This window comes from Patella vulgata, chromosome 6, assembly GCF_932274485.2.
Source record: "Patella vulgata chromosome 6, xgPatVulg1.2, whole genome shotgun sequence".
NCBI classification, from domain to species: Eukaryota; Metazoa; Mollusca; class Gastropoda; family Patellidae; genus Patella; species Patella vulgata.
This window is the reverse complement of record NC_065884.2, coordinates 62,859,817-62,882,018: the sequence shown is the minus strand read 5'-3', so window position 1 is coordinate 62,882,018 and position 22,202 is coordinate 62,859,817. Positions and strand designations below refer to the sequence as shown.

Below are 22,202 nucleotides of genomic sequence, written 5' to 3'. Positions count from 1 at the left end.
AGTAGGTAGCAGGGCCAACGGAACCGAAGAACATGTGTGTGTGTGTGTGTGGGTGGGGGGGGTCAATGGCGTCATATTGTCCCACTTTGGCTCGCTACGCTGACAGCTCCCACCCCTGCCCCAACATGAATTTTTCCTCGACGGGCGTGCGTAGTGACTGGTGTCGTATGCTATATAAATCTATAAATCTAATACAAAAACCTACTTTCAAATATATATTTTTAAAATCGGCTCGCCCAAACTTTCTTTCCAATTGTCATAACGTGGTTAGAGTTATCTTTCTTACGCGCATGGTTTACAAAATGGTGGTAGTTGGCGATAAGTTTGAATAAATCAGGTAAATATATATTCTCTTTTTTAAATCTATAACACTTGATCAAGTGTTCAAAAGTTTATACGTTGATGTTCGTGGTTGTTTATAATAATAATAATAATAATACTTTATTACATATAGCATTAAGTTAAACAACTTATAGCCTTAAATTATACAATAATACAATCAAAATGAAAAAACGTGTAATTAAAAAGAAAATATACAATAAAATTAACTTTCAAGTTTAGGAAGGTAATGATGTACGTTGAGCAAAAGCGAAATATATAAATTTAGCTGTAGATATAATAAGTTTTTGATCAGTTGACGACATCAAAGACAAAGAGACAAATTTATAGATATTTGGACTAGTATAATACTTAGATGGTAAATACAATTCTTTTAAGGCATTATATGCAGGACAAATTAACAAAAAATGGTATTCATCTTCTAACGTCTTCAGTGTACAATATTTACATAATCTCTCTTTCCTGGGTGTATTTAAATATCTGTCAGTTTCTATGCAGAGCGAATGTGACGAGCATCTAAATTTACTGAGGGCTACTCTAAACTTCAGTTTTAGGTCATACATGCATAGATAAAATTTAAATAGAGGTAAATCTGTGAACGAATTATATTGTTATATTGTTCACATTCTGATCATACCATTATAACCAGCGCAGTCATTTGTTTTCGGAGTTCATTATAATAATAATGTGCATATTATGGCTGTCACTATATACACGTACGTCTAAAATGAAATGAGCTTGGATTTAACGTCCAAACGAAATGAAATGGGGTTTAACGTCCTACTGTTCTGCTCCGACTTGGCTAATGAAGACGGGCATACGTCACACAGTGTGTTATGAGGGAAATCTTGCCCGGAAAGTGGCTCTACGACCTGCTCTTCCAACTGACAAGGGATCTTTTACGTGCATGTCAATGTGTACACGGTTCCTCGGTTTTTCAGTCCATCCGAACGACTAGACAGCCCTCCATCCTGCACCACTGACAAGGGGAAAACACGTCGGAAAATCCCGATAGACTTTAAGACATTGCCATAACTTTATAATTGACTAGATTTTTTTTTCATCTCGGCGAGCCCTAACATAACATGATCTAAGAACAAACATTTAGCTTTTCAAAAATGTTATACTCGATTCACTGGGTTTAAATGAAATGAAATGGGGTTTAATGTCCTACTTTTTTGCACCAACTGGGCTAATGAAGACGGGTATGCGCCATGAATTGTGTTATGATGGAAATTTTACCCGAAGAGCGGCCCTACGACATTCGAATTCCAACTGTCAACGGTTCCTGAACATGCACAATATGCACAAGAAATTTCGAGTTTCGTACCATCCGAACCAGGTCGAACAACGCCTGAAAATCCTTCTGAACTTTCTCGAGTGACACCGCGGTCGAACGGTACGTCCAGCCAGGTTAGCCTGCCATCAAGTCAAATTGGCCCCCAGACTGCTCCCGTCGCAGTGTTTTACAATTCTTATGACCAACTGTGTTCAACAATAGCAATGCTACAGGCATTTACCGCTCGTCGCTCTAAAGATAAAGCAGGTAGCCCCCCCCCCCCCAAAAAAAACCCCCAAAACAATGATCAAAGCTAAACGTTTCTGGTTAACCCGTTTTCACCCCCCCCCCCCCCACACACACACAATTCTCTCCGGCTTGGTGGATATATTTTAAAAATAAATAATAAGATAAGAGGTGGGGAGAGGTCACATATTACCGACTTTTAGCACAATGTGTTAAATGGTATTTTCACGGGAGGCCATGATTTGGGAAGTTACTACTTTCGTTTTTTATTATTTTTGTTTCAGGAGTAACTATGGCGTACATGGTAGTTACAATCGCCAGTGTACCAGAAAGTGTGGTGCACGAAATAGGAAATATAGTTGTTGTAATCTGCTTCTTGTTTGTTTTGAGTAAGTCATATAATATTTAATACACGTGACCTTTAAATAGGTCATTATATACCATTTTATACAAGTGACCATAATTGGCCATTATATTATGTTTTATACAAGTGACCATTATTGGTCATTATATTACACTTTACACAAGTGACTTTTAAGTAGGTCATTTCCTTAGTTTATACACGTGACCTGTCAGTAAGTCACTATACAATATTTTTATTTTATACAGGTGACCTTTCAGTAAGTCATTAAATAATATTTTTAATTTATACACGTGACCTTTCAGTAAGTCATTATACACTGTTTTATACACGTTGCCTTTAAGTAGGTCATCATATGATATTTTATACAAGTGATCTTTAAGTAAGTTATTATATGTTATTTCGACAAACGTGTTTATTTATAAATATAATACTATGTGTTGTTTCAGTTTCTAATCGTCACGTGGTTTAATTTCGGTTATCATTACACTTTAATTGCAGCTTTTGATAGATTAACCAGACACAACTTATAGAAACTTCACAAAACAGCCAAAGCCATACCCAATGTCTGTTCACTTTTCTTGAATACATCCATTAACATTTTTAGTTCTTTGGAAAGTTCACGTAGTTCGTTTTTCTTAACATCTGGGATTTTGTTAACAATTTCGTAAACATCGTTTGGCAAGTTGACGGGAGACAACAATTTATCAAGCATGGCGGATTGATCCTTTGCTATATCTAATTCGGTAGAAGAAGTTGTTGCTCCCTTTAATATCCCTTCCATTGCTGATGCGTCCTTTAACACTCCTTCCATTGCTGATGGGCCCTTTAATACTCCTTCCATTGCTGATGCACCCTTTAATACCCTTTCCATTGCTGATGCGCCCTTTAATACTCCTTCCATTGCTGATGTACCCTTTAATAACCCTTCAATGGCTGACGGTGCCTCGTTTATTAATCCTTTAATCGCCGGCGGTGCCTCGGTTAATACTTCAATGGCGGATGATGTCTTGTTTAACACTGAAGCTCCATCAATAGCTGATGCATTCTTTAATACATCTGCCACAGCTGATGTTCCCCTTAATACGTCTCGAACAGTTGATGGTCTCTTTAATACGTTCCGAACAACGGAATTACCCTTTAATGCCCCTTCGATATCTGACGCGTCTTTTGATATGGCCTCAGTAACTGATGTGTGTTTAACCCCTGGTGGCCCCTTTAATATGCGTTTAACCGCTGGTGGCCTCTTTAAAATGTGTTTAACCGCTGGTGGCTCTTTTAATATGGGTGAAACAGCTGGCGGACCCTTTAACACGTTTGGATTGACCTTTAAATCCCCACTTATTGGCTCATTCCTGGTATCCATGGCTGGTTGAATGAGTGAAACGAGCTCAATTCTAGACCCGCTTTTTAGAGCTAGTCTACCGTCCTGAAAACCTGTATTAAGTAAAGACTTGAGATTATCTCTACACCCAAAGTCTTCGTCAAGAGTACTGTTTAGTACACGCAGCCTCTTCTTCATTTCTATTAATTCATCTCTCTCGTGACGATCCTTGACAAAATATCTCCATAATAACCATTGGGTATGCTTGAACATTAATACCCAAATCAGTGAGTCCATAAACTTTTCGACCTTTTCATCTACACTTGCAATGATTCTAGCAACAGAACTAGGGTCAACATAAGGGACAAAAAAACATATACCATAATTATAATATCTACCGACAACGGCACCAATGGAACCCGCACAAATTCCAGCAAATATAAAAGCGGGCACGACATCATCAGCAATACGGTTTTTCTCTTTTTTGTTCAGTAGTATCACCTCCTCCCCCAAGAGTGACACCAGGCACCGTCGACATCTCATCAGCCTGGTATACATGTATTTGATATTCTTTATAACGTACGTCATTGTTGTTTTGTGAATGACAGAGTCATAAATGTAATCACATAAAACAAAAACCTGGAAGTTGAGTAACTGTAAAAATCAAAGCTCGAAACCTCGAACTTCTAGCAATTAATGATAACTGGACTTGGAATACACTGGTCAAAGTTCTATAGAATATAAGTACAGCGTAGCTTCTCTCCAGCCGTTCGCGATCACCTGTTTTGTTGAAAATATCCTATGGATAGTGTTATAAAAACAAAATCCTAAAAGTTGAGTAACTGTAAGATTCGAAACCTCGAACTTCTAGCAACCCATTCGTTGTTTCAATGTTATTTCAATGGTAATTGGACATGGAATACACAGGTCAAAGTTCTGTGGAATATAATTACTGCGTAGCTTCCCTATTCATTATCGAGCCGTTCGCAATCATCTATTTTGTTGTAAATATCCTATGGATAGTGTATACACTGTGTACTCCCTAATTACTACTGTCTATTTCACTGTGATAAACACTCCGATAACATGTTAATTTAAAGTCTCTGTGCGTCATTTGAATTATCATATTTTCACGGACTAATCAACGCTAAAATGTACCCAAATTGATTATGTTACATTTAATTCAGGGAGAGGTCTGTCGTATGTCATTGAGTCAACTGATGTGGTTTTGAATTCGATTCCTCGGTTGTACGTGACATGGAGTATGGTCGCCTGTCCAACCGCGTGGGTTTTCTTCGTGGTGTCCCCCGGCTTCCTCCCACTGCTAAAGACCCCTACCCTTAAGCGAATTATTGAAACAAAATTGAACCATGTTAGCCCCGATATGACCTAGTTTGTGTCAAGTGGACGTTAAACCCCATCCCCCCCCCCCCCCCTGTTATCAACAATTGATAAAAAGTTCTATTGCCCCTGCGTAACCCGGTGTTTGTTTTTGGGTTTTTTTATGTGGTTGATTATCCACTAAATTTCGCCAAGTCAAGTAAGAGTTGGGCCCCTTCAGGAAATAAATTTCATAATTCATGTATTATTATATAAACAAGCATCAAACATGAAACTTTACAACGAATTATGATTAATTAAGAAACATACATATGGTCCATGAAGAATGAAATTTTTTAATAAAAGAAATTAATAGTGTTGGATATTGAACTGGCAATGCAAAAAGATTTTCTTGTTTTAGGACTAGTTACCTCCCTTAATAATGTAAAGGACTGGATATTGTTAAATGTTGACATCCCAATCAGACTAATATTCGTAGAAAATTTGTCTGAATGATAGAGACTACAAAATATAAAAGATAACTCCTCTTTAAAGCTGCAATTTAATATTTTTAAGTTATATTTTTAAAATTTATTAAAATAAAGCCTTTAAAATAGATGGTAACCATAAACCGTCCTACCTTGTTAAAGAATAATCCTATTAATCCTATAAGTCACTATTGCCAGCTGAGAAATTGGCAAAAATATCATTTTCAACTTCAAATTCCAACGTTTGAAGGTAGCTAATGCATGGAGGCAATAGGAAAACAAGGGAGGTAATTGTGTTATTATTTCCTGTGACAATGATTTTTAAGGGTGGGAAATAATGCCCATGGTCGTATAATAGTGAGTTGGTAACCTATTGAGCAAAAGACATAGAAATAATTATGTTTTGACTTTCTTAGAAAATATGAAATTATCGCTTTAATCAGGAGTCTTGTGACCTATTTCGCAATCATTAATTGATAAAGATATTAAACTCTATATTGTAATTGATATGTATAATCTTCTTATCGCAGTGTGTCAGCGCAATTCAATCCATTATTTAAAGGTTCCACGTTTTATTCAACGTTCCATTACAATTTTCAACGGGCTTTCTTCCGATTCGGTGTAAAGCATTGCGGTCCGTTCCGGATCCCCCAGCCCCCTTTTCTAAAAGCACTAGGCATGTAATAGAGACTGCAGTCTTTAATAGATTTTTTTAAGACTTGTTTTGGATAATTGGGATAGGAGATGATTAACCCTCTTTTGAATTTCCACGTCTACTCGAAAAAAACTGAATCAATTTGGGAACTAACATATGGTTCAATTTTATTTCAACAATTCGCTTGCGCGTAGGGATCTTTAGCAGCTGGATCACCCGGTATATGTTCGTGATGTAATCTAGATTAACTATATTCTGTGCTATATGTCAGTGATGTAATCTACATTAGCTATATTCTATGCTCTGTGCTATATGTCAGTGATGTAATCTACATTAGCTATATTCTATGCTATCTGTTAATGATTGAATCTAGATTAGCTATATTCTGTGGCGTCTGTTAGTGATGTAACCGGAATTAGCTATATTATGTGCTATCTGTTAGTGATGAGCTATATATATTGTTATCTAGTTTATTCTCTTATCTATTACAGTGATGCAAGCTGGGTTAGCTTTATTTGAATGTGGTATCAGTAGAAGTAGAAACATATATACTATTTTAGCAAGAACCTACACTATTTTCTGTAAGCCAAACTGATAATCTTAATTTAACTTAATTTAATTATTTTATTTTATTTATTTTTTTATTTTATTTTTTTTATTTTTTTTTTTTTATTATTATTTTATTTTATTTTATTATCTTTTTATGTTTTTACTTTATTTTATTTTATTTTGGTTGGTGGTCCGATAAAGACAAGCAGTACATTATTGAAGCCCTGAACATTAAATTCGAGAACAGTTTGTGGTCTGCCTCCAAATATATTATGTGTACGTCTCTTTCAGTTGAAGTATGTATCGTATATTGGGCTTTGGGACACGCCTTTGCCTATTCCACTGGTATGGATTTTCTTGGTTACCATAGTTACTGGGTTGGGTTAGATGTAGACAAGGGAAATTACTCTACTTGGTTATTTGGCCTTGCAGTTTGCACGACAACGACCAATATCATAGCGACATCTTTAGTGGAGCGAGCGACTTTCAAGTCATTCTTTATTTTTACATTTTTCTCGGTAGGTAAGTGCAGTTAATACATCTTCTAGAATCCTAAATCTAGAGCGGTCAATGTTAAAATTAAAAACGATGTAAGCAAATAATTTAAAATGAAGTAAATGCAAAAGAATTAATAATCCATGTTTTAGGATAAATCCATCTACAAACATCATGAAGTATCCCAACTATTTCATTGAATTGTGGATCTCTATCGTGGCCTAGAGAGGAGTCAACATAGGCCTAGCGTGTTCACCAAATCATTTTCAAATGAAATAAATCATTGTTGTTTTTTAAAAGAAATTTTATCGTGGCCAGTATTTTAAGACTATTTAATACCCTCGGTCAACTAGAGGTGGTAAAGACCAGTCTATCCCAATAATTTCGTTGAATTGTTGATCTCTATCATGGCCTGGAGATGAGTCAAAAAATCTCTATCATGGCCAGTATTTCAAGACTATTTAATACTCACGATCAAATTGGGGTGACAGGGATCAATTTCTAGTCGTTCGGATGGGACGAAAACCCGAAGAACTATATGTGCACTTGGTGTACACGTAAAAGGACACCAGACAGATAAAATTAAAATAAGTCATGATTTCTTTATGCTGTATATATGTGGTATCAAATTCACCAGCATGACGCCGTGAATGACCCCTGGCGAATTTGGGCACCGGGGGCGAATTTGGGCCCTTGGCGACATGGGGCCCAGGACTAAATTGGGCCCCGGGAGAAACCGGGTATCCTACTAGTAGCATAATAATTTTACATGTACAAATGAAGAACTATTTGAATGTTTTCAGCATTTTGCCAACCTGTAGTAATACACTGGTGCTGGCACCCTGAAGGTTGGTTGTTAAATCACCTGAAAGGAGTTGTTTATAAGGTAAATTATTTTGTTTAATTTAATTTCTCACGTTCGCTAAATTTAATCAGATTATCCACTTTGAAGGCACATAAAACTATTGAAATGAAAAGAACCATACTATTCTGTTAGCATGGTATCTCAAATATTTATGATTTATTCACATATTGGTTATTATTTGTTATTTTTAAATTCACATAATGTTTATCATTTGTTATTCATTAATTCGGGGGGTTGGGTGGCTGAATGGTTAGCGTGCGCGCGCTGTATCATAAAGTCTGTCATTGAGTCGACTGGCGTGGTTTCGAATCCCCGGTTGTACGTGACAAGGAGTAGGGTCGCCTGTCTAACCTCGTGGGTTTTCTCCGGGTCCTCCGGTTTCCCCCCACTGCTAAAGACCCCTATGCGCAAGCCAATTATTGAAATAAAATTAAACCATATGTTAGCCCCGAAATGACCTAGTTTGTGTCGAGTGGGCGTTAAACCCCATTTCTCTCTCTCACTCCCTCTCTCTCTATTCATTAATTAATAATTTATTATTCTGTTCACATAATGTTTACAATTATTTTGATCACATATTTTTTTATGATTTATTCTTTAATTCACATAATGTTATAACTTGCTATTCTTTAAATCATAATTTATTATTTTATTCACTTAATGTTATAATTTTTTATTCTTTAGTTCACATAATGTTATAATTTGTTATTCTTTAAATCATAATTTATTATTTTATTCACTTAATGTTATAATTTTTGTATTCTTTAGTTCACACAATGTTATATTTTGTTATTTTTTAATTGTTATACATTAATTGTTAATTGATTATTTTATTCACACTATATTATAATTTGTTATTCTTTAATTCATTTATTTTTTTATTCATAATGTAATCATGTAGTATATATACTGTTTATATGTAGTTATTATGTAGTATACATAATATATGTAATATTTGTTATTTTTTAATTCATAGAATGTGTTTATAATTTGTTATTACGTATTATACATAATTTTGGGAATTTATTATTCTATGCCGAAAGCATTGTTATTACTTGCTATTCTGTACTTTACATGGGGGGTTGGATGGCTGAATGGTTAGCGTGCGCGCGCTGTATCATAAAGTCTGTCATTGAGTCTACTGGCGTGGTTTCGAATTCCCGGTTGTACGTGACAAGGAGTAGGGTCGCCTGTCCAACCTCGTGGGTTTTCTCCGGGTCCTCCGGTTTCCTCCCACTGCTAAAGACCCCTATGCGCAAGCGAATTATTGAAATAAAATTAAACCATATGTTAGTCCCGAAATGACCTTGTTGTGTCGAGTGGACGTTAAACCCCATTTCTCTCTCTCTCTCTCTCTCTCTCCTCTCTCCTCTCTCTCTCTCTCTCTCTGTACTTTACATAATGCTAATAATGTATTATTCTGTAAGGATTTTGCAGGTAGTGGTGTAATACATGTTTATGCTGGCATAATCGGTATACTGGGGTGTGCGATATTACAACCTAGAACTAGTCGGTTTAAAGGAGACCAATTTTCCAGATCACCGAAAACATTTCATGGTCACTCGAAACCGGTAAGATTGATTACAAGACGTTTTTGAATATTGACCCGAGGTGACCATCTACGCCTTCTGGAATCAACCAAATAGGTTTTTTTTCCAGTTCTGAATATTTTAATCCTTTTTATCTCAAGTTGAATGACATTATCAAGAATTTTGTTATCAGAAAATGTAAGAAAAATCTATTTTAATTTTAGTCTACATGTAAGCTATGTTTCATTTTGAAATATGAAAACAAAGTTACGGTTTCTTTTTTTTATTTTTATTATATATTATGGGGTCATTATATAGTCTTTTAATAAAGCCTCCGCCCTTAAAATGGTTTAACGCCTGTGTGTTACATCACAAGTTCTGTCATTCAGTTAAGTGATGTGGTTTCTTTTCCCCGCTTCTACGTGACAAGGAGTAGGGTGGCCTGTCCAGCCTCGTGGGTTTTCTCCCACAGCAGTAGACCCCTTTGAAATAAAATTGAACCATATGTTAGTCCGGAAATGACCTAATTTGGCCCCCCCCCCCCTTTACATACCTGACATTGTTTTGTAATTTGTATTTTTCAGTTTTTATTTTTGGGTGGTATTTTAATTTTGATTGGGTTTCTATCACTACGACTTATGGCCGTGTTTCAGTATCAAGGATCTAAAACAGTTGATAAAGGACTGTCCATCATTATAAATACTTTAATATCCTGTAGTTTCTCTTCACTCACCGCCTGTCTGGTGGCAGCGCTCGTTGATTATTGTGGTATTGCCTGCTGTGCTGTAAGTTAGCAGTATTATTAATAGAATTGTCTACTTTTTTTCCAGTTTTATTTACTTACTCATCCTATCCTATCCTATCCTTGTAAACAGAAAAACAGAAAAAATGTAAATATTGCTGAATTTTGTTGGCTCAGCCCGTTGATTAACACAGCCATCTCTGCCCACTGATAACAATAATAGAATTTGACCGTTATCACAAAAGTGGTTCCAGAGTTACTTACCCTGATTGATGGGATTATAGATTGACCGACTTCTCGTCAAACTTCCAAGAATTACTAGTATTGAGGTACGCCAAGTTGGTCTTGGTCGATTTTGAATGTTTTCGCAAAAGTAATCCCAGAGTTATTGCCCCTGACGGACACTATTGTTGATAGAAACATATATTACAAAAATTGTATTCACTCTACAGTATTCAGTTCTTAACAGGTTTTCATCAAATTTTCAGAAGTGTTAGTACTGTTGTTAAGTTGATTTGTTTGTTTCAGTTTTCTTTGCCGGACTTAAGATTGTTGCGGAGGCCTATCACCATATTCTACCCATTCTATAGATTTTAGTTGTTTCTTGACCAATATCCACTATTTTGTGCCGAGATGAATCGTGTACAGCACAAACACCTAAGCTGCTGATCGGCGTATGTTACTTTACCCTGGCCAGTTATGATTAAATAATTCGTTGCCCTACCTGCTATGTTTAAATAATTCGTACCTTGCTATTTTGAAATAATTCGTACCTTGCTATCTTGAAATAATTCGTACCATTCTATATTTGTTATGTTTAAACAATTCGTACCCTGCTGTATTTGTTATGTTTAAATAATTCGTACCAAGCTGTATTTGTTATGTTTAAATACTTCGTACCAAGCTGTATTTGTTATGTTTCAAAATTTAGTACACCGTTATTTTTTTTTAGCTGTCAATGTTAGAATAATTCGTAACCAGCTATATTTAAATAATTCGTACCCTGTTACATTTGTTAGCTGTTAAACTAAATAATTCGTACTCTGTTATGTTTGTTATGTTTAAGATGAAAGGTAGACATGACTGGTGGCAGTTACTAACAGGAATTAACTCAGCTATAGCTGGTGTGGTGAGTACACGTCCTATAAACCGGCCATCTCATATACTTGAACCAATGAACTTACCCCCAGATAAACTGGATAACCTACTTTGAATGAAGTCGGACGGTGGTAATTTGACTTCGATGTAGCTACGGGGATTGGAGAACTTCGACCAGAAAAAAATATGAACTTCAAATTAGGCAATTTATTGGGTATTTAGATCATCGGTTATATATTACCACGTGGCAACAACGATATAAGTGATAGATTGCCGTCGTGTTAATATATACGCCATACTTTTTGACGTCGGGAATGGTTTATTTCCGGTTGACTCTTGTGGAATTCGCGTGTTCCACGACCCAGTAATAAACTGCTAGCGTGAGTTGATAATAGCTGTTTGATTCGGCTCCTTATCCGATTCTCTAGTTCCCATGCATATGTTTACGAGCCGAACGCCCACCGCTTATTCTTTCTCCTCCGTCTTCATTAGCCCAGTCGGAACAGAACAAAAGAACGTTAAACCCCATTTCATTTCATTTATAAATCTTCTCGTTTGTCTAAGTGAGCATGCAATTTCTTACTCACAGCCCTTCTTCGCCTTCCCTCAATTTAGCATGATGATTTGTGGGTTAAAATCAAAGATAAGTATTGTATTGGTATTTAAATTTCCGATCTGGTTTTGATGACTATTCATGATTGTGAAACGGGGGTGTCGGGTGGGGGGGCGGAGTTAAGAGGTTACTTAAGTAAAACTGTGCGACGGGTCATTACTTATATGCTAATTCGAAGTTTAGAGGTTATAACCGGTGAAAGAGAAGAGAATTTTAAAACATTAATAAAGTCAACAGGGAAATCAGTCGTGGCATGTGACCACACATATGACCTGGAAGTAGATAAACTGTTAAGCATGCGCGTTTTGTTTTCCAGGCATCATCAGCAGGTGGTTGTAATGACTATTATAGTTGGACTGCTTGTGTTAATGGTCTCGTCAGTGGATTTGTTTATATAACGTGGAGTCTGTTGATCAGATCCTGTCAGGCAGATGATCCACTAGATGTCGCTGCTGGTAAGTTACGCAGCTATATCATCGATTCAAGCTGCTTCGTGGTTTCGAGAGCTAGTCGGGAGGTCGGGTGTTCGATCCCTGCATTGACCGAAAAAGTTCATCTAGAATTTCCGGCGTGGTTCCCCCTTGTCAGTGATGCACGACGGAGGGCCTGACAAGGACAGCTGTCTAGTAGTTCGGATTGGACGAAAAACCGAGGCCCCGTGTACACATTGGCGTGCACGTAAAAAATCCCTTTATAGTTGGAATTCGATATAAGAGTAGGCCGTAGTGCCTCTGGCGGTGCAAAATTTCCCTCATAGCACACTGTATGGCGTATGCCCATCTTCATTAGCCCAGTTCGGAGCAGAACAGTAGAACGTTAAACCCCATTCCATTCCATTCATTCGGTTTCGAGAGAACGGCAGTGGCTCATTGAGTTGGGCTTAAACTCACAAACCACAAGGTCCAGCGGGTTCCATCCAGTTTTTTGGTCGAGAAAAGGGTCATTGCATGTTTCAGTGTGTTTCCCTTGTTAGTACTGTAGCAAGATGAACCTGACAAGGAACAGCTCATAGTCGATCGGATGGGGGCGACAAAACCGAACTCCCATGTACACATTGGCGTTGACATTCACGCACCTGTAAGGAATGCGACGAAGAGTATGCCCGCTTTAGGCCGGTGGTGTATACCCGTCTATATTATCCCGGTTGGTGCAGAAAAGTGGGCCGTTAACCCGCTAGAAAACTGTTCCAATTTAAATAATATGTGTGTGATAATCCGTCATTATTGTGAAAATTAATTGTAATTACAGTTCACCTTGGTTGTGGTTTATGGGGTCTCATCTGTGCACCGGTATTTGGCACTTCCGGTTTTATATATAACCCAGGATCTTATACCCTAGAGGTGAGTTTAAAACAATTTATTACTACAGGATATCATATTCTACAGGTGAGTTTAAGACAGTTTTTTTACTACAGGATATCATATCCTAGAGGCGAGTTTTAAACAATTATTTACTGCATGTGAGTTTTAAGACAATTTGTTACTACAGGACATCATACCCTAGAGTTGAGATCAAAACAGTTTGTTACTGCAGGATACAATTTGTTACTACAGTTTATCATACCTTAGAGGTGAGTTTAAGACAATTTGTTTACTACAGTACATCATACCCTATAGATGAGTTTAAGACAATTTGTTACTACAGGAGATCATATCCTAGAGGTGAGTTTAAAACAATTTATTAATAACGTCTGACACTATTGGAGTAATATATTATTTGTTGTTATTTAATCGACACCCGGTAATAGCCAACAAGCTAGTATACAAGGGATATCGCTGGGCGAGCATAGCGCTGACACACAATACAGGAGGTCAAGACTTTGAACCCGGTTTTGACCGAGAACATTCCTCGGGAGTATCCAGCGTCGCTTCCCTTTGTCAGTAGTGCAGGACCGGTGCAGTGGGGTTAAGGGTCTAGCACGGAACCGTGTCTTGTCTTTCAGATCGGGTGAGTAACCGAGGACCAGTGCATTACCATTAGCAACACATTAAAGATCCCATCGCGACTTCATCAGTCAGATTTAGTACAGACAATAAGGAGGTTAAACTACATTTCAGTAGATTTTATTTGGTATCAAATTGACTGAATTATACCCAAATCACGGAAGTCTTCTTTTGCCATTGAACTGTTCAATCTGGCATAATTCACTTACTGGCCATGCTTATATGAAATATTCCGGGCCACTGTTGTCTAGAATAGAATATCCCGGGTTCACATCCCGGCGCGGGCCGAGATAAACTTTAGGATTTATCAAGCCCGGTTCGTGCTTGTCCGGCTGACAAGGACAGTGTGACTAGTCGTTCGAATACAAAGAGTAAGACGTTGGTTCGCTAGTCTGGAGGTCGAGGGTTCGTTCTCGGTGTTGGGCGAGAACGTTTATCGGAATTTTCCAGCCTGGTTTCCTCTTGTCAGTGGTACAGGACGGAGGGCCGGACAAGGACAGCTGTCAAGTCGTTCGGATGGACGAAAAACCGAGGTCCCGTGTACACATTGACGTGCACGTAAAAGATCTCTTTACAGTTGGAATTTGATATAAGAGTAGCCTGTAGGCACAATTTTCCTCATAGCACACTGTATGGCGTATGCCCGCCTTCATTATCCCAGTCGGAGCAGAACAGTAGGGAGTTAAACCCCTTTTCATTTCAATACAAAGAAACCCCCGAAGTCCTCTGTCCGACTGGCCTACTGAAGACGGACATACGCCTACAGTGTGCTATGAGGGAAATTTTGCCCGGACAGCGGCGCTATGGCTTACTTTTATATCGAATTCCAATTGCCAATGGATCTTTTACGTGCGCGCCAATATGTACACGGGTCTTTGGGTTTTCATCCCATCCGAACGACCCTTGGCAGATCGGACAAAATTCAGCCCGACGCATTGCACTGTAACCTTTGGAATGCAGGTCTATGGTCGAAGTATAACGTGTTGACCCAAATCTATGTATTAAATAGAGATTCACCTACGACTCGTTTTTTATATCAAAAAATATCAGCACAAGTCGATAATTATTTTTTGCGGGTTTGTTTTTTTTTTTTTTTCTTTTTTTTTTTTTGTTGATCGACGAGTGTTGATTTTTTTTATATCAAAAATGGCGAGCCGAAGATTTTATTCATCACGCACAAATAAATAAATATAATTCTTTGGTATGGGTTTCAAATTCATGTAAAGCGATATCTCCTATGCTCAGCAGAATATGAATGCTATATCACACAAGCGATATCTACTGTAGTATGTCTTATTGGGTGATAAAGAAATGTAAATATATATTTTCAGACAATTGCATGGAATGTGGCTGGTGGGTGCAGTATAGTAGTATGGGCTGGGGTACCATTCGCCTTATTGTTCGGCTTCATGCAGGCTTTAGGAGTATTCCGGGTATCGTTTGACAGAGAAACTAAAGGTTAGTATACTTATCCTTCGTCTTAGTACTAAATTCGAACCCCCGGTGAGGGCAAATGAGAACCTTTGGGCTTTTTCGAGCTCGGATAGAGCAGTTACCCATGTAACGTTTAGCATGCCCGTAAACGAACCCTCGACAGCTGGAATTCGACAAAAGAGCAAATCTCTACCCGTCACATGATCAGATACATAATATTTGGGTTTTATTTTTGTAGGTTTAGACACGTATCACAAGGAAATAGCCTATAATATATTTACATCTCCACTCACTGATACAGATAATGGTGAGTTCCCACATACATTATTTACATGTTCCCATTACAGTCTAATATAGTCGGGGGTTGGATGGTCGAATGGTTAGCACGTGCGCGCTGTATCACAAGGCGTGTCTTTGAGTCAACTGGCGTGGTTTCCAATCCCCGGTTGTACGTGACAAGGAGAAAGTTTGCCTGTCCAACCACGTGTATTTTCTCCGGGTCCTCCGGTTTCCTCTTCACTGCTAAGACTCCTACGCGCAGGCGAATTATTGAAATAAAATTAAACCACCATATGTTAGTCCCGAAATGACATAGTCTGTGTCGAGTGGACGTTAAACCCCATCTCTCTCTCTCTCTCTCTCTCTCTCTCTCTCATTCTAATTTAGTCTCTATCATCCAGGGTCGAGAATAATAGGTCATTGACTAGTTTATCCGGGCTTTACATTATCATAAACAAAATCTAAGGGAGGAAACTAGCGCTAAAAAACGCCCATGAAATTAATTTAAGAATTGCCATTTCAGAAAATCCATTTGCGTTGCCAGTTGAATATACAATTTTTTTGTTATTTTAAAATTTTTCTCTTCGTGGACCATATCTATGTTTTTTTTTTTTAATTAATCCTAATTCGTCGTCACCATTCATGTTTCTTTATAATAATGCATGAATTATGGGATTCAATTCGGGAAGTGCCATTTCAGAAAATCCATTTGCGTTGCCAGTTGAATATACAATTTTTTTGTTATTTTAAAATTTTTCTCTTCGTGTACCATATCTATGGGTTTTTTAAAATTAATCCTAATTCGTCGTCACCATTCATGTTTCTTTATAATAATGCATGAATTATGGGATTCAATTCGGGAATTGGCGGAACTCTTACTTGACTTGGCGAAATTTACTGGGTAATCAACCGCATACAAATCCATCTCCCGGTTACGCATGGGCAATGGAACTTTTTGTCAAATGTTGACAACAGAACTACCCCATTCGTTCGTTGAACACTAGGAGCTTCTGGGTGACCGAGACTAATTCTAGTAAAGCTTTGTATCATTATCGCATAGAATGTATACTTGAATTAAATTGCACTTCCGCGGTATTGTCGATACTGATTTCCCTTTGGAAACCCCGATATAGACGCGTGTACTCGTTTCCGAACGTATTTGTAATACCTTTGTTCTTTCAGATTTGAATAGTTTGGGTTCTTTTAAAAGACGAGAAAGTGTTAGAACTAGTGGCAGACGACGTCCATCTATACAATGGAATGTACCGTTCGAGAAATCAGAACCAACTTCCTTCCGACGATCGTACCGTCAACCGTCATGGCAACAATCAACGCGATCTTTCAGAAAATCGTTTCCGTCTGATTGGCAGACCAACCCGTTTTACGAAAAGAACACACTTGTTAGTGGACCACCTCCTTACCATGAACTGCGCCCTTATTGGTGGCGAGATTCGGATACCGGAAGGCGATATCATGGACAACAACCAGTAGTATGGGGATCGTGTCCCGATTTACGTCATGCTTAGTAACTGGGATAAAATATTAAATAGTGATATCCATACCCATAGTTTATCTGTTATGATTATGGTTCCATCCTTGTCAGTGATGCAGGACAAGGAGAGCTGTCTAGTCCTTCAGATGAGACGAAAAACCGAGGTCCCGTGTATACATTGGAATGCACGTAAAAGATCCCTTGGCAGTTGGAATTCGATATAAGAGTAGGCGATAGTGCCGCTGCCCGTGCAAAAATTTCCCTCATAGCACACTGTATGGCGTATGCCCGTCTTCATTAGTCCAGTATAGGAGCAGAACAGTAGGACGTTAAACCCCATTTCATTTCTGTTATGATTAAAACGGCTTTAGCACTTTGAAGATCTTCGCCAGTTGATAAAAGAGATGGTTTTCAATTTGACTATGCACATTTCCTATTTCTAAATGAAATGTGTTGAATCGACTATACGTTGTTTCTTGTCAGCCACCCCTCCACCCCCGCCCCGCGCCCCTCCCAGCTCCGCTCCGCACCCCTCCGCACGGTCCTGCACCAATGACCGAGAGAAACCATGCTAAACAAACCCCGGTGTGCTTCTCCCCCAACACCGGGATCGATCCCGGGACTTTTTGGAGCCCCCGGGAATTTTCAGAGCTCACGGGTCGATCCTGTTGTTGGTTAGCAAAGTTCCTTGGAATTTCGCAGACTGTTTTCTTTTTCGGGATGGGATCGGGATTCGGTACAGTTAGTTGTAAGTAGGTTAAAGGTCGGACAGTAGTTAGAATTCGAAATAATAGTAGTAGGTTGTTGCACGCCCGTCCGGAGGCTAAACCTGTTTAAGTCCAGCTTAATTTTTGTAAAGGTCGCTGAGATGTAAATAAGGTTAGGGCACCTGATTGTTGGATAGATTGTGGGTTAGGGTAGAGATTAGTGCTAGCCCTGTTTATATCTTTACCTTTGACTAACCCTGTCCGGATAAAATGTCCCTCAGCAAAACCACACGGCGCATGCTCGGTTTAATTAAATTTGACGGGCGATGGCAATTAGGAGATAATATTTCTTGTTTTGGATTAAGAGGGATGACTTTGTGCAAAGGGCGTCGTCGGGTTATATTGATCTCTGGTTGTATATTTTGGCTGCAACAACAGGACATTATACATTTCCCTGGGCTGTATATTTTGGCTGCAACAACAGGACATTATACATTTCCCTGGGCTGTATATTTTGGCTGCAACAACAGGACATTATACATTTTCCCGGGCTGTATATTTTGGCTGCAACAACAGGACATTATACATTTCCCCTGGCTGTATATTTTGGCTGCAACAACAGAACATTATACCCCAATTCCTTTTCGAAGTCATGCAATCCACCGGGCTGTATATTTTGGCGTGCAACATTCCCCTGGGCTGTATATTTTGCCGTCAGCAGTAGGACATACTACACCATACTACTTGTCTTATGGCCTCCTCCTTTAAGCCTGAACGGAAACACCGCTGTCCAGGAAAAATTCCTCCAACACCATACTGCCTGGCGTAGGCACGTGTTCTTTAACCTTGGTCGGAAACACCGCTGTCCAAGCACAACTTTCCTCATAGCATATAGCATGACGTAGACCCATCTTCGTTAACCCTGAACGGAAACACCGCTGTCCAGACACCACTGTCCTCTTAGCATATAGCATGGCGCAAGTCCGTCTTCATTAACGCGGTTTTTTCTAAAATTGCTACTTAAAAACCGGTTTGTTAACTTTCTTAATAATAAGGAAGTCGTTAGAATCGTGATTCGACTTTTCAATGTATTTTTATGTATATTTATTTTTCACAATTATTATTTTACCAGCCATTTCTTTAGGTGTTTAAAGACTTTAAAATTATGTCTCTTGTGCCTAATTTATTTTCTGTTTTCTTTCAGAATAGCAATTAAAAATGAATTAATCAAAATAATGGCAAGTTGTCGTTTAAAAAAAAAATTAAATTAAACGTATATTGTTTTGCATATTCCAAGACAAATAAAATGATGACCCCTGCTTTCATCTCAGTGCAATCAGTACGAATGTCTCTGAGTTATGTCATGGCGTCACGGACGACTAAATATTGTACCTTCCCAGGCCCCCCATTCCACACCACTGACAAGGGGGGAACCTCGTCGGAAAATCACGATGACGTTCTTTGCCAACAGAGCCAACGTCTTACTCACTGAGCCACTGTGACATCCTGGATTGTTCAGACGACTTGGCTGCTGTAGAAGTATGTTTCGTTGTTGCAATACCCGCGTGGGAACAGCCATACTCCTCGCAGTGTTCCGTTTCATTAGACCTAATCCCACTCAATCCCATTCAAAATGAAAGCAAATTTATGTTCCAAATTATGACTGGTCAATATCATTCGGGTTTAAACAGAGCTCCAAATATGTTTACATAACGTTACATCATGACCCACGAAATGTATAATACCCAATTAACCAGTGCATAGCAGAATATTGCAGAAAAACTAATGGCGTGAAAAACGAGGCTATCAAAACAGCTATAATGTAAACAATACTGTTTGGTGACGAACAATACTTTCACCGTTTTAGGGAAGACCCCAGATTAAACAGGGGCTGTCATATTGTTATACTTAGGAGAGCTTTGATTGAACGGGAAGAATAGACACATTCCCTCAAAAGCTCAAGTATCAAAAGTAAATCCAGCAATGGCCAGAGGGGGATATCTCGGGCCATTGCTTCAGGAATATTGGGAGCAGTTAATTCAACCAACTACATTTCTTGGGTAGGGCAGCACTGGCTACTTGAGTGAATATATCTGGAATAATCTTGAATGGATTAGATGGAATTGGTACATGTGCATAACCATTTTTACGTACGTATTCAAGTATCTATAAATCAAATATTCATAACACTGATATTGACACGCACATAATCTGATGCTTGTTGTTTTCTTCTGGCCCCCCGGTTTCATCCCGCAGCAGAAGACCCCTACGCGCAAGCGAATTACTGAAATAAAATTTAGTCACATGATAGTCCCGAATTATCCTGGTTTGGGTCGAGTGGATGTCTCTCTCTCTCTTCGCAACAATCTGGGATAAAAATATTAGTTCATTAGCACCCGATACTTTGTCAGGCCTGCAAGTGCGCAAAGTTTTAAAGTCTTATAAATAATATATAAACAGCTTGCATTTTTCCGAAAAAAAATAATAAAAATATTATAAAATGAAGATAAAAACTTTCCTTGTTTGTTAAAGATACATTCTCACGAAAGTATTGATAGGGTAGTTATTTCGGATACCTGACAACTCATCCCAAGTTAGAAGACAACTCATTCCAAGATAAAAGACAACTCACCCCAAGATAAAAGACAACTCATCCCAACTTTCAATAAACACTCATCCCAAAATAATTTTTGTTTGGTTTAATACACGGGTCGAGAAATAATACCAATCGGCTCAAGTTTCGAAGATCGCAAATAAATACCACAACAATTTGATTAAAACAACAATAAAAAACTGATTAAAACAACAATATCAATTTTATTAAAATAACACATTTTTATAACAAAATCAGATTGGTCTGAGTGGTCTTCAAAGAAAGAAATTGTATTAAAACAAATATAACTAGCACATGTATTTGTTGGGGTGAGTTTGTTTTTCAAAGTTATATCTCGATCAGCGTTTTAAAGTTTGGGATGAGTTGTCTTCTAACTTGGGATGAGTTGTCTTCTAACTTGGGATAACTTCTTATATTGGGATGACTTGTCTTTAGGGTGAGTTGTCTGTATACCGTTATTTCAAATAAAAGTATGGCAAATTTGGTTTATATGGAAAGTAGAGACGCCCAATCATACTAGAAAAGTACTTAGGTCTGCAGCCAAAATTTCTAGCGTGCAATTCCGCTACATGGTCCTACCTACTACAATCTGCGACCATAATAAAATAGATGAGCATGTTTTAAAGAAAATTTACGGGTGTTCCAAGCACCGGCAGCGCAGTAAAGAGTGCAATAGATGTATTCGTACGGGATTTATTTAACTCGCGCTGTTAGAAAGCGTAGGGAAATAACTGGTGATGGTGGTCACCAAGGACCAATCAGAAGCTCGTATGGTGACCTGCTGACCTCGCCTAGAAAGTTGTAACAACACACATGTAATGACTCCGCCCATAAAAGAACATGAATCGACTGATACCTCGTCAAATTTACGCTGTTCATTACAAAGGATTAAACATACATTATGCAAGAGCAAAATCTGCTTATTGCAGATCTTTCTTTAGGCCTGAAATGTTATCTAAATTATTAATTAGACATTAATTAACTTATCCAGACCATACTCAACTCTCGATGTCATCGATAGCCTGTGATATTTATTGGATTAGGATCCGATTTGCTGATCAACTTTCATTCATGATTAAATCACGAAATAGATAATCGAGACTATGTTTTGGGTTTTTTGTACCGACATTAGTAATGATGATCGAGGCTAGGCCGAAAATTCAATCATTAAATTATCGGTTCAGAGTGGATCAATTTGACTGAAATTTTCAGTAAATTCCCTTTCCATTATCTAGTTAACTATTATAGTGAGAACTGTCAGTTCGAGAACAACCATTTACTAAAGCTCGTTGGAATAAATTCCGTGAATGTGCCCAAGAATTTCTAGAACTTGATGGGCGAGGGAATTGGATCGCTGAACAGGCGACTTCAAGTGATATAATCAAGAAAGAATTTGTCGATGCGCCAGAAGATGCAGGACTTCACCCAACATGCTACAGGCGTTTCGTATAGAGAAAGAAAATTAAAATCTCCAGCTATAAGTCACACAGGGAGTAGCGAGGGGATGTGGTCATAACGGCCTAAGCCATAACGACCAAAAACAGTTTGGGTCAAACCGACCCCAATTTGGTCATAACGGCCAAACAGATTGTTTATAAAGGCCCAAAAAAATTAGAAATAACGGCCACAAAATTTAGTCATAACGGCTAATCAAAAAAACAAGCTATTTTGTATATTATGTATCAAATGATATTTATCAACATAGACATTTATACATAATATAAAATACATAGTTTACATAGACATCTATTTAATACACATCTATCATAAAGATGTTTATTTCAAAATAACTAATACATATTTAACATACATAATGCATAATATTAATGC

At 38.1% G+C, this 22,202-nt stretch overlaps 1 protein-coding gene across 4 annotated transcripts; it reads left to right on the top strand.

The window, feature by feature from the left end:
• Positions 1–260: 260 nt before the first annotated feature.
• LOC126825629 (ammonium transporter 3) lies at positions 261–17,111 on the top strand. 4 transcript variants are annotated; one of them, XM_050555350.2, is made up of 13 exons: positions 261–337; positions 2,149–2,253; positions 6,504–6,593; positions 6,853–7,079; positions 7,860–7,942; positions 9,349–9,492; positions 10,035–10,235; positions 11,259–11,321; positions 12,220–12,358; positions 13,152–13,243; positions 15,178–15,304; positions 15,519–15,587; positions 16,742–17,111. In XM_050555350.2, the coding sequence occupies exons 7-13, from the start codon at positions 10,089–10,091 to the stop codon at positions 17,083–17,085; spliced, it is 981 nt and encodes a 326-aa protein (XP_050411307.1). In that variant the 5' UTR covers positions 261–337; positions 2,149–2,253; positions 6,504–6,593; positions 6,853–7,079; positions 7,860–7,942; positions 9,349–9,492; positions 10,035–10,088; the 3' UTR covers positions 17,086–17,111. The 4 variants fall into 4 exon arrangements, with proteins under 4 accessions (XP_050411307.1, XP_050411308.1, XP_050411305.1 ...); XM_050555351.2 differs by having other exon boundaries at positions 6,853–7,083; positions 9,359–9,492; XM_050555348.2 differs by having other exon boundaries at positions 6,853–7,083.
• Positions 17,112–22,202: the final 5,091 nt, after the last annotated feature.